The 14,285-nt window shown below is 35.2% G+C and overlaps 1 protein-coding gene across 4 annotated transcripts in view; it reads left to right on the top strand.

The window, feature by feature from the left end:
- Positions 1–14,285, top strand: part of CEP63 (centrosomal protein 63) — a 52,476-nt gene that overhangs the window by 6,648 nt on the left and 31,543 nt on the right. For all 4 annotated transcript variants that reach the window (XM_079156038.1, XM_079156037.1, XM_079156036.1 and 1 more), the window contains 2 exons: positions 1,013–1,081; positions 2,013–2,190. In XM_079156038.1, coding sequence (XP_079012164.1) covers positions 1,038–1,081; positions 2,013–2,190 — 222 coding nt within the window. In that variant the 5' untranslated portion in view covers positions 1,013–1,037. The remainder of the gene's footprint in view (positions 1–1,012; positions 1,082–2,012; positions 2,191–14,285) is intronic.

Raw genomic sequence — 14,285 nt, forward strand, 5'->3', positions numbered from 1 at the left:
AAGGAAAGAGAATAGTTTCACAGGAGTAAAAGTGATTTGACTTTGAACGTGTTGAAGATTTGTGATAAGAGGGGAGAAAGGTATGGCACATTGGCACTTCTGAATTTAAGCATCCTCTCCTTTTTCACTCTCACCTTCCTTTTTCATGTCGTGACTTCCCTTTTTACAGCAATCTCTTCTGCTTCCCTTCCTCTCTGTTTCTCCTGGACCCTTTTCTGTAGTCCTCCAGTTAAGGCCTCCAGTTTGTGTGGGATAGGTAGGAAAAGAGGGAAAGGAGATTGACCTGAAGCATACATCCAGCATATACCATGTGAAAATGCTACCCAGAGCTTTAACTGCAGAGATGAATAAGACTAGTTTTCTGCCCTTGAGGGATGAATGGTCTAGGAAAGAAAAAGGACATGCAAAACTTTTACTTTCAACTTCTCTGTAATTTGTAACTCCTGTGGATAAAAAATGGTAAGAACCAAGAGGAAGTGCAGAGGAAGGAGAGCCCCTGAGGTTGCCTTTCAGGAGAGGAAGAGTGTTTTGGTAAGTGTTCTGGACCTGTCTTCTCCAGGGTAAGACTCTCAGAGCAGATGATGGACCACGGAGTGTAACCTCAATGCATTTCACCTTTTCACCTGTTATTTTTTAAACAAACAAAAGCTGTACTTTTCCTCTGATGTGTATGACCCTCCAGTTTGCTCCACTCATTTTGTAAGGTGGATCGTGATGGTGTCCTGTTGGAAAGACCCTCCCCTTTCAATTAGAACCTGTCAAAGAACAATGAGGGAGAGTATCAACAGCAATTAGGATTTTTAAAAAAATCAATAATGTATTTGTTTCTAAAAAATAAAGTGATGTTTGCTTCTACAGTCGTCTTAAGAAGTGCTGCATTTTCTCATGATTTGTGTGCTGTCAATTCACGTTCTTAAGTTGAAGTTGGAATGTTAGAACTTAAAATGATGAATTTTTTCATCACTTTCTTGTGATTTCTTTTTTAATCATTATTATTTTTTTGCCTTTCCAGTTGCCAGAGCAAAGGGGATTTGGTGATGGAGGCTTTGTTGGAAGGCATACAAAATCGGGGACATGGTGGGTAAGTTTGCTTTTGCCCTTGGGCTTCTCACTGCAGTTTAGAAAGCGAACTAAGTCATACCTCTGGCCATATTGTGCCTTGGTTGTGGAAGCAAGCGTTTTGAGCACAGGGTAAGCTGATCCATGTTGGTTTGCAGCCTCTCTCCTTAGGATGTTTTATCCAGCAGTGTGAAGCTAGGCTCTTGCTTTCACTCCAGCTTGAGATTTTTACTATTTAAAAGCGAAAGTAAAAGTACAGAGGTTTGGTGACACTATGATCACATACTTTTTAAAAATGTATCAAACATTTAGTGGTTAGAACTCTCAGTCGATCTTCCTGGAAATGTCTTTGGATGTACTGCATCTTTGTCTACCTCTGTTTCACCTGTGCAATGTCTGGCATTTCCTGAAATTTGGAAGGACACCAGTGAGTTTATGATAATGAGGTAGGTTGCAGTAAGTTTCTAAATAAGGTGGAAACAAATAGTTGAAATAAATCTGGCTCAAGGTGAATTTCTTGAATTAGCTCTTAAACTCACATTATCACTTTCCTGCATAATAACCTATTTACTTCTAAGGGTTTTTATTTGGCTAGATGAGAATGTGGTGTAGACTAGCCTGGATTCTTCCTGAAAGCTTCCCTAAAATATCACGTAAGACTTAGTTATGGATGTCTCACTCCACAAGCCAGATTTAAAACAGCAATCTTGTTTGGCCAAATGATTTAGGCTTTAGGTTGCTTATTAGAGAAAGACAAACTATTCTATGGAATAAACCATCTTAAAATGCATTAAAAGCAAAAGCTCAGAAATTCTGTTCTTTGCTTCTGGTAATTTGCTGAGTGACATTGTTCTACCTCAGGTAAGTTTAATCTGTTATATTTTTTCACGTGGAAAGATGGAAAACCACTTGAACATATGCTTTGTGTTCTAAATGTTTTTTCTTATTTTTAGGGTATTTTTGACATCCTGTGAAGCAGAACTACAAGAGCTCATGAAACAGATTGACATAATGGTGGCTCATAAAAAATCTGAATGGGAAGGGCAGACACATGCTCTGGAAACTTGCTTAGACATCCGTGAACAGGAACTTAAGACTCTCAGGAGTCAGTTGGATATGAAACAAAAAGAGGTAAAGCAGTTGATTCACTTATTTTGGTATTTCGACTTTGTTTATTAAATGTGTTTATTTGTTGAAGAAAGCATTTGTATATCAAGTTAGTTTTGTTAGCTTTTTAAATTCTAATGCTGATGGAATGTTTTAAAAGAAAAACTCATTGTGAAAATGTATCAGAATATTAGTTATTTCAAGGATCATTTTATCCTGATCATTTATATTTATTTATTTATTTATTTTTATTTCTAAAAATCTGATATTTATTATGCATTCTTTATGGACTCTTAGTTCAATAATATTATTTATTTATTTTTATTGTAAACAAATGGGATACATGTTGTTTCTGTTTGTACATGGAGTAACAGCATACCATTTGCATATTCATACATTTACATAGAGTAATGATGTTTGATTCATTCTATTATTTTTTCCTTCCCCTCCACCTCTCCCACCTCTCTTTTCCCTCTATAAAATCCCTCCTTCCTCCATTCTTGCCCCCCTCCCACCCCCCATTACGTGTCATCATCCGCTTATCAGTGAGATCATTCGTCTTTTGGATTTTTTAGATTGGCTTATCTCACTTAGCATGATATTCTCCAATTTCATCCATTTGCCTGCAAATGCCATAATTTTATTATTCTTTTTTTTCCATTTTTTTATTAAAAATCATAAATTTACATAGGGCAATGTTGTTTGATTCATTCTGATATTTTTTCCCTTCCCCCCCACCCCTCCCACCCCTCTTTTCCCTCTCTACAGTCCTTCCTTCCTCCATTCTTACCACCCTCCTTATCCCTAACCCTAAACCTAACCCTAAGCCTAACGCTAACCCCTCCTACCCCCCATTATATGTCCTCATCCGCTTATCAGTGAGATCATTCATCCTTTAGTTTTTTGAGATCGGCTTATCTCACTTAGCATGATATCCTCCAATTTCATCCATTTGCCTGCAAATGCCATAATTTTATCATTCTTAATGGCGGCGTAATATTCCATTGTATATATATGCCACAGTTTCTTTATCCGTTCATCAATTGAAGGGCATCTAGGTTGGTTCCATAGCCTGGCTATTGTGAATTGAGCAGCTATGAACATTGATGTGGCTGTATCTCTGTAGTATGCTGATTTTAAGACCTTTGGGTATAGGCCGAGGAGTGGGATAGCTGGGTCAAATGGTAGGTCCATTCCAAGTTTTCTAAGGAATCTCCACACTGCTTTCCAGAGTGGCTGCACTAATTTGCAGTCCCACCAGCAATGTATGAGTGTACCTTTCTCCCCACATCCTCTCCAACACCTATTGTTGCTTGTATTCTTGATAATCGCCATTCTAATTGGAGTGAGATGGAATCTTAGTGTAGTTTTGATTTGCATTTCTCTTATTACTAGAGATGTTGAACATTTTTTCATATGTTGATTGCTTGTAGATCTTCTTCGGTGAAGCACATTTATATTTAATATATACATAATTTATTTAAGAAAATATAAAAGGGTATCACATGAGCATTGCATAGCTTTCATCATTAAAATTACATGTTTATATTAACATTCACTGAGTTGAGTGAAATGGTTTTAGACTTCATTATATGCCTGGTTTTAAAAAAAAAAAAAAAAAAAGCTTCAGGTTCATCAGTTTGACTCTTGTTAGATTTAAAACAAAATTCAGAAAATTCTTTAAATTACATTTATCTTTGTTGGAAATTAAGGGAAAAGAAAGAAAATAAGAAAATAAAAATTACTTGCAATCCCACTATCTACTGATACTGGTAATTTTGGGGGAAACTTTAATAATATTTGCTGATTTATTTCTCATAATTTAACTGCTACAGTAGAGGTACACTGAGTATTGGAAGGAAAAGCAGAAGCATTTATAAGTCCAAGTATTACCTCTAAATTTCTGGCATGAATATCAATCTCAGAAGGACTGAGAGTTTAGGCATTCAGTAATTCCAAGCCCCATTCTGTTGTCCTTTGCTACTATAGGGTCACTACTCATCAAGATTGTTATCATTTTACTCAGGTACATTTCCATGAGTGGCACATGTTGAGATTGTGATTTGGGTAATGACACTTATTACGAGTAGTTTAGAAAAACTTCATGTAAAATGGAAAGGGTTACACTTGATAAAAATGTTTTATACTTCAATAGTTGGCTAGCACTTTGGTTTGAAGCAATATATATGTTGTTTATTTTGTTAGAAATTCATTAAAGAAATTCTTGGGTTTGTGATTATGAGAATATTTAGGCACTCTGAGACTGAGTTTGAACTTGTTCATCTGGCTTGGTTTGATGGATATTAGCATCATTGCTTATTGAGTCCTAGAGAAGTTAAAGGACTGAATGGATAGATTATATGGTAAAGGTTTGAAGATTATAAATTTGGCATGGAGATAATTTAGAACTATAGCTCTCTGGTCGATTTCTTGATACATTGATTGGGATGCTTATAATTGACTAAATTTCTAGAAGTAATGTGCTGTTATCAAATATTAATAATAATGGGCATCTATTCTGTGGAGTTTGTGAAATTGTGTTGTGTTAAAACACTTCTTTCAAGTATATTCATAATCTGCTTTGAGCAATATGTGATATAAAAACTAGAAATTAAGACTCAAATTTTTGTCTTTCCATTTGTTGGGAAGGTACAGGTCTAGAAATAGTCCTATGGTAATAACCAGTGCCATTCAAATGACAAGTACATGGAGAGTTAAAAAACTTGCATAAAATGTGAATCAATCCATTGCATCCTTCACTGAGAATTCTAGTTTTGCTGTGTAAGATTGTCAGTTGCACTAAGCTGTGTGTTTCATGACAAAGTTGATTTACATTCTGTCTCAAGCTTCTTATGGTGGATTGCTGTCTGACCAGCTCTAGCCACCTTCGGATCATACTTGGAAGAACATTAGTGAAAGCAATTGAAAGTTAATGCTTTATGTATTTTCTGATTACAGTGTTGGGATTGGGTTGGTTTTAAGGGACAGTTTTGCTGCTGTTATCTTTAACTTCCTGAAGAACAAGTTAAAGAATTTGGAGTCCTGGTTCTGACTCTTTTTAGCTGACTAACTTTGAACGAGTCACTTAACCTCTTTGAGCCTGTTTTATCATGTGCAAAATTTGAATTTAATCCTTACATTACAGTGATTTTTTTTGTATATGAAATGACTTTGAAAAATATGAATCATATAAATAAAATCATCAGTTAGGACTGAGGATATAGCTTGGTGGTAGAATGGTTGCCCAGCACATGTGATACCCTGGGTTTGATCTTGAGCACTGCATCAAAAGTATGCTCTACCAAAATGGAAAATGACAGAAAAATTTAATGAAGCAAAAGATAAATGTATAGAAGCCTCTAAAACAATGCTGAATCCTCAGTACCAAAAATAAAAAATAAAAATAAAAAATAAATAATGATGAAGGTAGTTCCAAGACAATAGCTATTTAGCTAGCCTCAAAAGTAACATATCCACATTTGAGAATGACTAGTTGTAGAACAGAGAGCTTCATAGGGGGAAAAAATAAGAAAAACAAATCAATAACCTGATGTGTCTGAACACAAGGAGAAGACCTGTGTCAGAGAATTTAAGGAGAATTGATAGTATGTATGTTTAAGAAAAGCAAATGGAAATGAGACATTTACTAATTCCCAGGGGGAAAAAAAAAAAACAGCATAAGAGGTAAGTCTGATTATAGTTATACTATCTGATTCCGCTGAGAATAATAGTTACCTTCTTAATAATTCAAATACTGAGTACTCATCTAACAAAAAATTAAGACATAAAATCCTGACAAGATGAAGAGGTGGTATCAAAATCTAACAGTGCAAACTCCTTACCTTCATAATAGCAAGTCATTAGACATAATAGTTAAAACTAAAAATTAAGGAAGAGTAGTATAAAAAGTTACCTGGAAACAAGGAAAATATTAAAAGAGTGAACTTGCCCTGGGGTTGTAGCTCAGTGATAGAGCACTTGCCTAGCATGTGTGAGGCACTGGGTTCAATTCTCAGCATCACATATAAATAAATAAAATTAGACAATAAAGGTCTTTGACAACTAAAAAAATATTTTTAAAAAAGCAAGCTAACAGCATTAAAATGACTGCCTCAGAGAAGCATGAATCCCGGTTCAGAGTAGTGAGGCAGATTGCCATTTTTCTTGTATGAGCCTTATAAAAAAAGTTTTCTTTTTATGTACTATAAGCATAAACATTAAATGTGAAGAAAAGATTTAATTTTATTTATATAGCAGTGTCTGCTTGATAATGGCCACTCAACAACATTTAGATTTCTTAAAAAAAAAAAGAGGTGAAAAAAAAGAGTTTAAACACTGATAGAGAAAATGTTTTAAAAAATGGGAGTCAAAGTTTGCACAGATGATAGGAAAAATGGCTGAAATAACAGATTTGTGTATGTGTGTGTCTGAAAATATCTTTATTCACTTTTCAGGCCCAATTAAAAGTGTGGTTGGTTATCAAATTCTATTTTAGTTAGATGTGAATCTTTTAAACCGTAACATTTGGTAATAGCATATTACCAAATAACATTAGGTATTTTGGGCCAGTCTACCCACTGAGGGCAAAAAGGGAAGCTAGATTTGAAACAAACTATACTTGAATTAAAATGCTAACAGGATAAGTGAAGAATTACTAGGCCAGGATCTGGACCAGACTAGAAGCCCAGAGAGGTAAGGGCAGTGTTTTGGGCCATTGTTAGCTGAAACTAAAGAAGGCAGCTGAGAGGATGAAAAACTGAATGGAATTTTTGGTAGCTTCAAGGGGCTAAAGAAATCAAACATTTGGTGCATTGTGGTGACTCTGAACCCCTCCTTAGTTCGGGTATGGGTCAAAGATGGACCAGATATAGAACAGGCCCTTTTGAAAATACCATTCAGCTTTAGACATTTAAATCAGTGAAATCAGTTTAAGGTGATCTTAGAGTGCTGCTCTCGCTAAGCATCTCTAAATTGCTGTGGCTTCCAGGAACCTGGAAGAAGCAAACTCAGATTTTTCTCCAAAGAAGAAAACACTATTCCAGTCTTCAAGTTAATTCTTCAGATAATTGTGCAAATACAATGCATGGTACATACTCAGAAAATAACTCCAGATGCACAAGGAAACAAGACAACAAAAATGACAAACAATAGCAAGTAGAAAGAGACCTATGACAAATCTAGATATTGGCATTGTCATGCTCAAATTTTATAATAGCAGTGTTTGCTAACATTGAAGATTTCAAGGAAGAATTGAAAACTGTACAAAAAATGAAATGAGGCTTTAAAGATTGAGATCATTACTGAACTTGAAGCTATGGCAAGAAGAAAACGTCTAGAATAAAGCCCAAAAGATAGAAAATGTAGATGAAAGCACAAAAGAGAGACGATGCTGTGAGAAGATGTAAGTATTTTTAGAATCCTTGAAGGCGAAAGAAGAATGAGAATAGGCACAAGTGATATTTGAAGAGATACTGGTTGATTTTGCCAAATGTGAATATTTTTGATTGGGTCTGGAATGTTCCCAAAGTCTCATGTTTGAAGGCTTGGTCTCCTGTGCAGCAGTGTTAAGAGACAGGGCTTTTAGGAAATGATAAGATCATGAAGAGCCTTAACTTCACCAGTGGATTAAAAATTGGAATGACTACTGGGAGGTGGTGGAACTGTAGAGCATCACTGGAGGCAAGCCCTTGGGAATATCTCTTGTCCCTGGCCCCTTCCTCCCTCTCTCTGTGCTTTGTGGCTGCCACAAGTTGAGCAGTTTTCCTCTGCTAGACAACGAAGCTGGCCAATCATGGACTGAAACTGGTAAAACTATGAGCCAAAATAAGTCTCTCCTCTGACTGACCCACCACTTAAGAAGTTCAAGCATCTCAAGCAAGACAAATGAAATGTTTATCTGTGTTGAAAACCAAATACTAAGAGAAAATCTGAAAAGCAATAAAAGAAAAATTATCTACAAACAATTCGAAAAAGCTGACTTGTCAGCCAAAACAGTGAAAGCTGAACACAACAGAAAAATATCAAAAAGGGAGAAAATGGCCTTTCTTCCCTGCCAAACCAGAATTCTATATCCAGAATGAAGATGAAACAAAGGCATTTTCAGAATTTATCACAAAACATATAACAGGAGATATTAAAGAAAGTTCTTTAGGTAGAAGGGGAGTATCCTTATAGGAAGAAATAGAAAGCAACAATAAATACATGGGTAAATCTAAATGAATATTGACTTAATACAAGAGCAGTAGACTTTTGAGTTTAAAATATTTGTGGAATTATGGCGGCAGTGATGGCATATTTGATTCAGGTTAGAAACAAATGGAATTAAAGTATTTCTGTAGTTCTTAGATTGCCTGGGAATTGGTAAAACTGCTTATTAACATTAGGATTGTGTTTTGTTTCAGATATGAGGTGTACCCCCAAAACTCCTGTCAGTGCAGGAATATTCGTGGGTGAAGTGATTAGAGGATGGGAACTGTAATCTGATCAGTCTGTCCTAGTTTGAATGGATCGACTGTAGGCAGGTGGGGTGAGGCTGGAGGAGGTGGGTCGCTGGGGGCATGCTGCCCTGTGTCCCCTGAATCCCTCCGTCTTTCTGCTAGACAACTTTCCTCTGCTAGACCCTTCTGCTATGAGGTACTGGCTCACCTTGGACCAGGACAGTGGAGTTGGCCATCTGTGGACCTGAGACTTCTGTAACCATGAGTCTCAAATAAGCTTTTCCTCCTCTAACTTGGTCTTGTCTGTTTTTTTTCGTCACCTTGATGAAAAGGCTAACTAAAACAACTTATTATGCGACAAGACCATGTTTTAACCTTGTGAAAACTATTGAAAGTATGTACAATGTAGAATGTATTTTCCAAACTAATAGGAGAAAAATGTAATGATAAAAAGTAATTAGTCTCCAAGAAGGTACATCAGGAGGGAAAAAAGTATGTATCTTATTAAGTACAAATTTAAATGTACTAAGATGATAGATTTAAATCTCAATGGGTCTGTTAAATGTAAATGCTATAGCTGGCCTTATTAAAAGATAAAATGGGTAAACTGAGTAAAAATAATCACAATTTTTGATAATTATAAAAGCACAAGAAGGTTGGAAGTAAAAGGTAAAATAAAATAATATCCCATGAAAACACTTGAAGTAGAAAGGTGATGTAACTATATTCAAATCAGAAAAAGAGTATTTGAAGCAGAAGCAAAGAACATCATTACAAGTGAAGAGAAGCACTTCATAATGACATATTGTGGAATTTCAGGGTGTGTAATTATTGGGGACATACTTTGTGCTCCATATCACGTCCTCTTTGCCCTCACTTTTATTTTAACTGCTGTATGCAACTTCCTGTGCATGACCAGCATCCCACTACACTATGCTTCTTTCTTTGGGACCTTGGAAGCTGCTCAGGTGAAATCCAGAAGGGCGGGGGAGTTAGTACTCTCAGGACAAGCCTCAAGGAGTGGAAGGACTGCAATAGGTGGATACAATCTCCTGCTTTCCATCCCCCAGAGAGGCAGTTCTGAAACATTCTGTAAGTATGTATAAATCATTTTAAAATAAAATTCTCTTTTCCTCTCTTCTATGTGTATACAGAAGGTGTCAGAACTGCAAGGGGAAATAGATAAAGCTACAATTTTAGTTGGGAATTTTAACATTTTTCTTAGTAACTGATGGAAGAAGAGACAGACATCAGTAAGAATACAGATTTGAGCAGCATGACCAACAAACTTGACCCAATTTATATTTATAGAACATTACACAATAGAACTGCAGAGTACATATTCTTTTCTAACACAAACAGATCTCTTACCAATGCAATTCAAAACCTTGAAATCATAGATATGTTCTCTTTGAATGTAGTAGAAGCAAGTTAGAAAAAGATAACTTGAAAGATCTGTATTTATTTGAAAATAAGACAAAGTTCTGAATAATTCATAGATCAAAGAAGTAGTCACAGTGAAAATTAGAAAATACTTTTTATTTTTATTTTTTTGTGTGTGTGGTACTGGGGATCGAACCCAGGGCCTTGTGCTTGCAAAGCAAGCACTCTACCAACTGAGCTATCTCCCCAACCCTAGAAAATACTTTTAATGGAAAGATAATGGAAATCCTTCCCATCAAACTTGTAGGATGCAGTTGAAATGTCTCAGAGGGAAATTTATAGACATAAAAAGCATATATGAGAAAATAGGAAAGCTGAAAATCAGTGAGGTAATGTTTCATCTCGAGAGATTAGGGAAAGAGCTTGCTAAGAATCCAAGGAATTTAGGAAGAAGGGAATTAAAAAACAACAGAATTAAGCAGTTTGTTTCTAATTATGCATGAGTTAAGAAGAAATCACAGTGAAAATTAGAAAATAATTTAGATTGAATGATAGTGAGCTTTCTGTGTATCAAAACTTGTGGAGGCTGGGAGTGTAGTTCAGTGGTAGAGCACATGCTTAGCATTGCAAAGCCCTGGGTGCAGTCTCCAGCTCTAGCACCACATACACACACACACACACACACACACACACACACACACACAAAACAACAAAACCCCAGAAACAAAATGTGTGTGTGTGTGTATAGAAATGTTGAAAAGCAGTGACCTAAAATTAGAAAAAATTGGTAGAGTATTTGTCTAGTATGTACAAAGCCCTGTGTTCAGCCCCCAACACTGTGGGGCTGTGGGTGGGGGAGATAGACATAGATATTAGAAAAAAAAAAATAATAGCAAATTAAGGCCCAGGAAGGATAAGAAAAGATACAATGGAGATAAGAATAGAAACTAATGAAATGGAAATGTGTAAGAGAGGATGAACAAAAGCCATGGTTGATTCTTTTTTTTAAAATTTTTTTTATTATTATTATTTTTTATTGTAAACAAATGGGATACATGTTGTTTCTCTGTTTGTACATGGCGTAAAGGCATACCATTTGTGTAATCATAAATTTACATAGAGCAATGTTGTTTGATTCATTCTGTTATTTTTTCCCTCATGGTTGGTTCTTAAGAAAAAATTTAATAAAACCGATAAACCTGATAGAACTAATGAAGAAAAGAGAATAATAATGTTTGCAATTAAAAAGAGAAACCACTATAGAGCCTTTTTAGTAAAAGAGTTATAAGAAGATACTGTGACATTATATCCCCCAGTAGAAAATTTAGATGCAATAGAAAAATTCCTAGAAAAGTAAAGCACACAAGAAAAGTGGAAACATGTAAATGGTACCCTACTTATTAAATCTGTTATTGAAAACACTCTTACGGAGAAATCTTTCAGTCCCAGTTGGCTTCATTGGTGAATTCTACTAGACATTGTAAGGAATAAGTAATACCAGTTGTTACAACTTAGCTGTGAGGTGTCCCGCAAAAGCTCATGTGTGAGAAAATGCAAGAAAATTTAGAGGTGAAAGGATTGGGTTATAAGAACTTTAATCTGAACAGTGCATTAATCCTCTGATAGGTATTATGTGGGTGATAACTTTAGGTAGTAGTGTGTAACTGGAAGAAGCAAGTCATTGGGGGCGTGCCTTTTGGGTATATATATTTGTGAGCCGAAATTAGTTTCTCTCTGCTTCTTGGTGGCCATGTTCTAAGCTGCTTTCCTCCTCATGCCCTTCTACCATGATGTCCTGCCTCATCTTGGGCCCAGAGCAATGGTATTGGCAGTCTCTGGACTAAGCCCTCTTAACTGTGAGCCCTAAATAAGCTTTTACTCTTCTAAATATTGTTCTTGTCAGATCTTTTGGTCACAGCAGTTTAAAAGCTGACTGAGACACCAGTTGTATATAAAATTTTTCAGAGCACAGAAAAAAGGGAAAATTTTCCTAACTCATTTTATAAAGCAGCATAATCTTGATTTCAAAACATAATAAGGACATAACAGGAAAGAAAATTATGGAGCCAATTTCAAATGAATGTGAGTGTAAAACTGAAAGAAAATATTAACAAACTCAATGCAGCAATATATAAAAAGGGTATCTATCCTGATCAAGTTAGGTTTATTCTAGGAATTCAAGGTTGGTTTATCATTTGTGATAAGTATAACTCAGCAAACTAGAAATGAAACTTCTTATTTTGATAAAAGATTATACAGGAAACATATAGCAAGTAACTGTAAAATATCAAAAACTTCAGAGATTGTGAATGAGACAAGGATGCCCAGTATCACTACTTTTTTTTTTTTTTCCATCATTGTAATTACTGGAGGTTTAGACAGTGCAATAAAGCCAAAAATAAATAAATAAACAAACAAATAAATAAATAAATAAATAAATAAATAAAAGCTGTAAAGATTAAAGGGGAAAGAAATGCCATTGTGGTAATTGGTATATAACTTATTGTGTACATAGAAAATCCAAAGAATCTACAAACTGTTAGAATTAATAAATGAATATAGCAGATTGCTTAATTCAAGGTTACTCTACAAAAATGAATTATATTCTCTTTATGAACACAAAGCAGTTAAAATGATGTTTAGAAAGATACCATTGATAAGAGTAACAAAAACACCCAACTGTACTGAATCTAAGAGGTAAAGATCATATGGAAAGCTCTATGGGGAAGAGTTAAAACTGAAATAAATGGAAGGATCAAACTATATTCTCGAACTCAGTATTTTAAAGATACTGGTCTTACCAAAATTGTTGGAGAGCTTTTAGTGTTATTCTAATAAAAATTCCAATGTATTTTTAAATGAAATCTGACAAGCGTAATTCCAAAATGTATATAGAAATAGCCAAGACATTCTTGAAGAGGAATTCAGTTGGAGGATTTAGTATGAGACAGGATTATTTAGATGAGTATTTAGATGAATATTTAAAAAATAGTACATTATACATAATAGTGGGCTTCATTTTAACATTCATAAATGCATGTCATATAATTCTCTCTATTTCGTTCCCCAGTACTACCCCTCTCCTTCCCTCCTCTTCCCCTCTGATCCCCTTCCTCTACTCTATTGGTCTTCCTTCTATTTATCAATTTATTTTAAATTGATGCATTGTAGTTATATATAAAGTTAGAATGTATTGTGGTATATTTATAACATGCGCCTAGTATAATTTGGTCAACTTTATTTCCTATTTCTTCCCCTTTTCCTTTCTTCCCCATTACCATTGATCCCCTACTTTTACTCTACTAATCTCCCTTCTATTTTCATGAGATTCCCCTTTTTAAATTTCTTTTTTCTCTTTAACTTCTGCTTATGAGAGAAATCCTTGACTTTCTGAGCCTGGCTTATTTCACCTAGCATAATGTTCTTCAGTTCCATCAATTGGAACTGGCAAATGACATAATTTCATTCTGTGTAGAACTCTATCATGTATGTATACCACATTTCCTTTATCCATTCATCTATTGATGGGCACTTAGGCTGGTTCCATAACTTGGCGATTGTGAATTGTGCTGCTGTAAACATCAGTATGCATGTATCCCTATAGTATGCTGATTTTAGTTCTTTTGGATAAATACTAAGGAGTGGGTTAGCTGGGTCCTATGGTGGTTCCTTTCTTAATCTACTCTTGTATTATTTTTGCATGGATAGAAAAAAACAATAGTTGAACAGAATAGGGTTCTTTAATAGAGAGATCTCACGTGTGAACGTTTGATTAATGACAAAGTTAATGGTACTGAAGGGTAGTAGGGATTCTTTTCCATAAATGGCACTAGATCAACAATAGTAAAATGGGGTAAAAAAAGATTTTTTACTTTGTACCATGTACCAAATTCAGTTTTAGATGGATTACAAATAATATGAAATGCTTAAAAGATAAAGTCCTTTTTTTTTTTTTTTTTTTTTTTGATGGTACTGGGGACAAGAATCCAGGGCACTCTACCCTTGAGCTACATGGCCAGCTCTTTTTAAATTATTTTTTATTTTGAAACGGGGACTTGCTAAGTTACTAGGCTGGTCTCCAACTTGTGATCCTCCAGCTTCAGCCTCCTAGTTACTGAAATTCCAGGCATGTGCCACTGCACCCAGCCAGAACTTCTTCAGTTTAATAAGAGGCCAGCTGTGTGGCAAAATAGGCAAAAGATTTTCAGAGGCATTTCATAAAGGAAGATATTGAAATGGCTAATAAGCATGTGAAAAAGTGCTGTTTCACTGGTTATTAGAAAAATGCAAATTAAAACC

This window comes from Sciurus vulgaris (assembly GCF_902686455.1).
Source record: "Sciurus vulgaris genome assembly, chromosome: 10".
NCBI classification, from domain to species: Eukaryota; Metazoa; Chordata; class Mammalia; order Rodentia; family Sciuridae; genus Sciurus; species Sciurus vulgaris.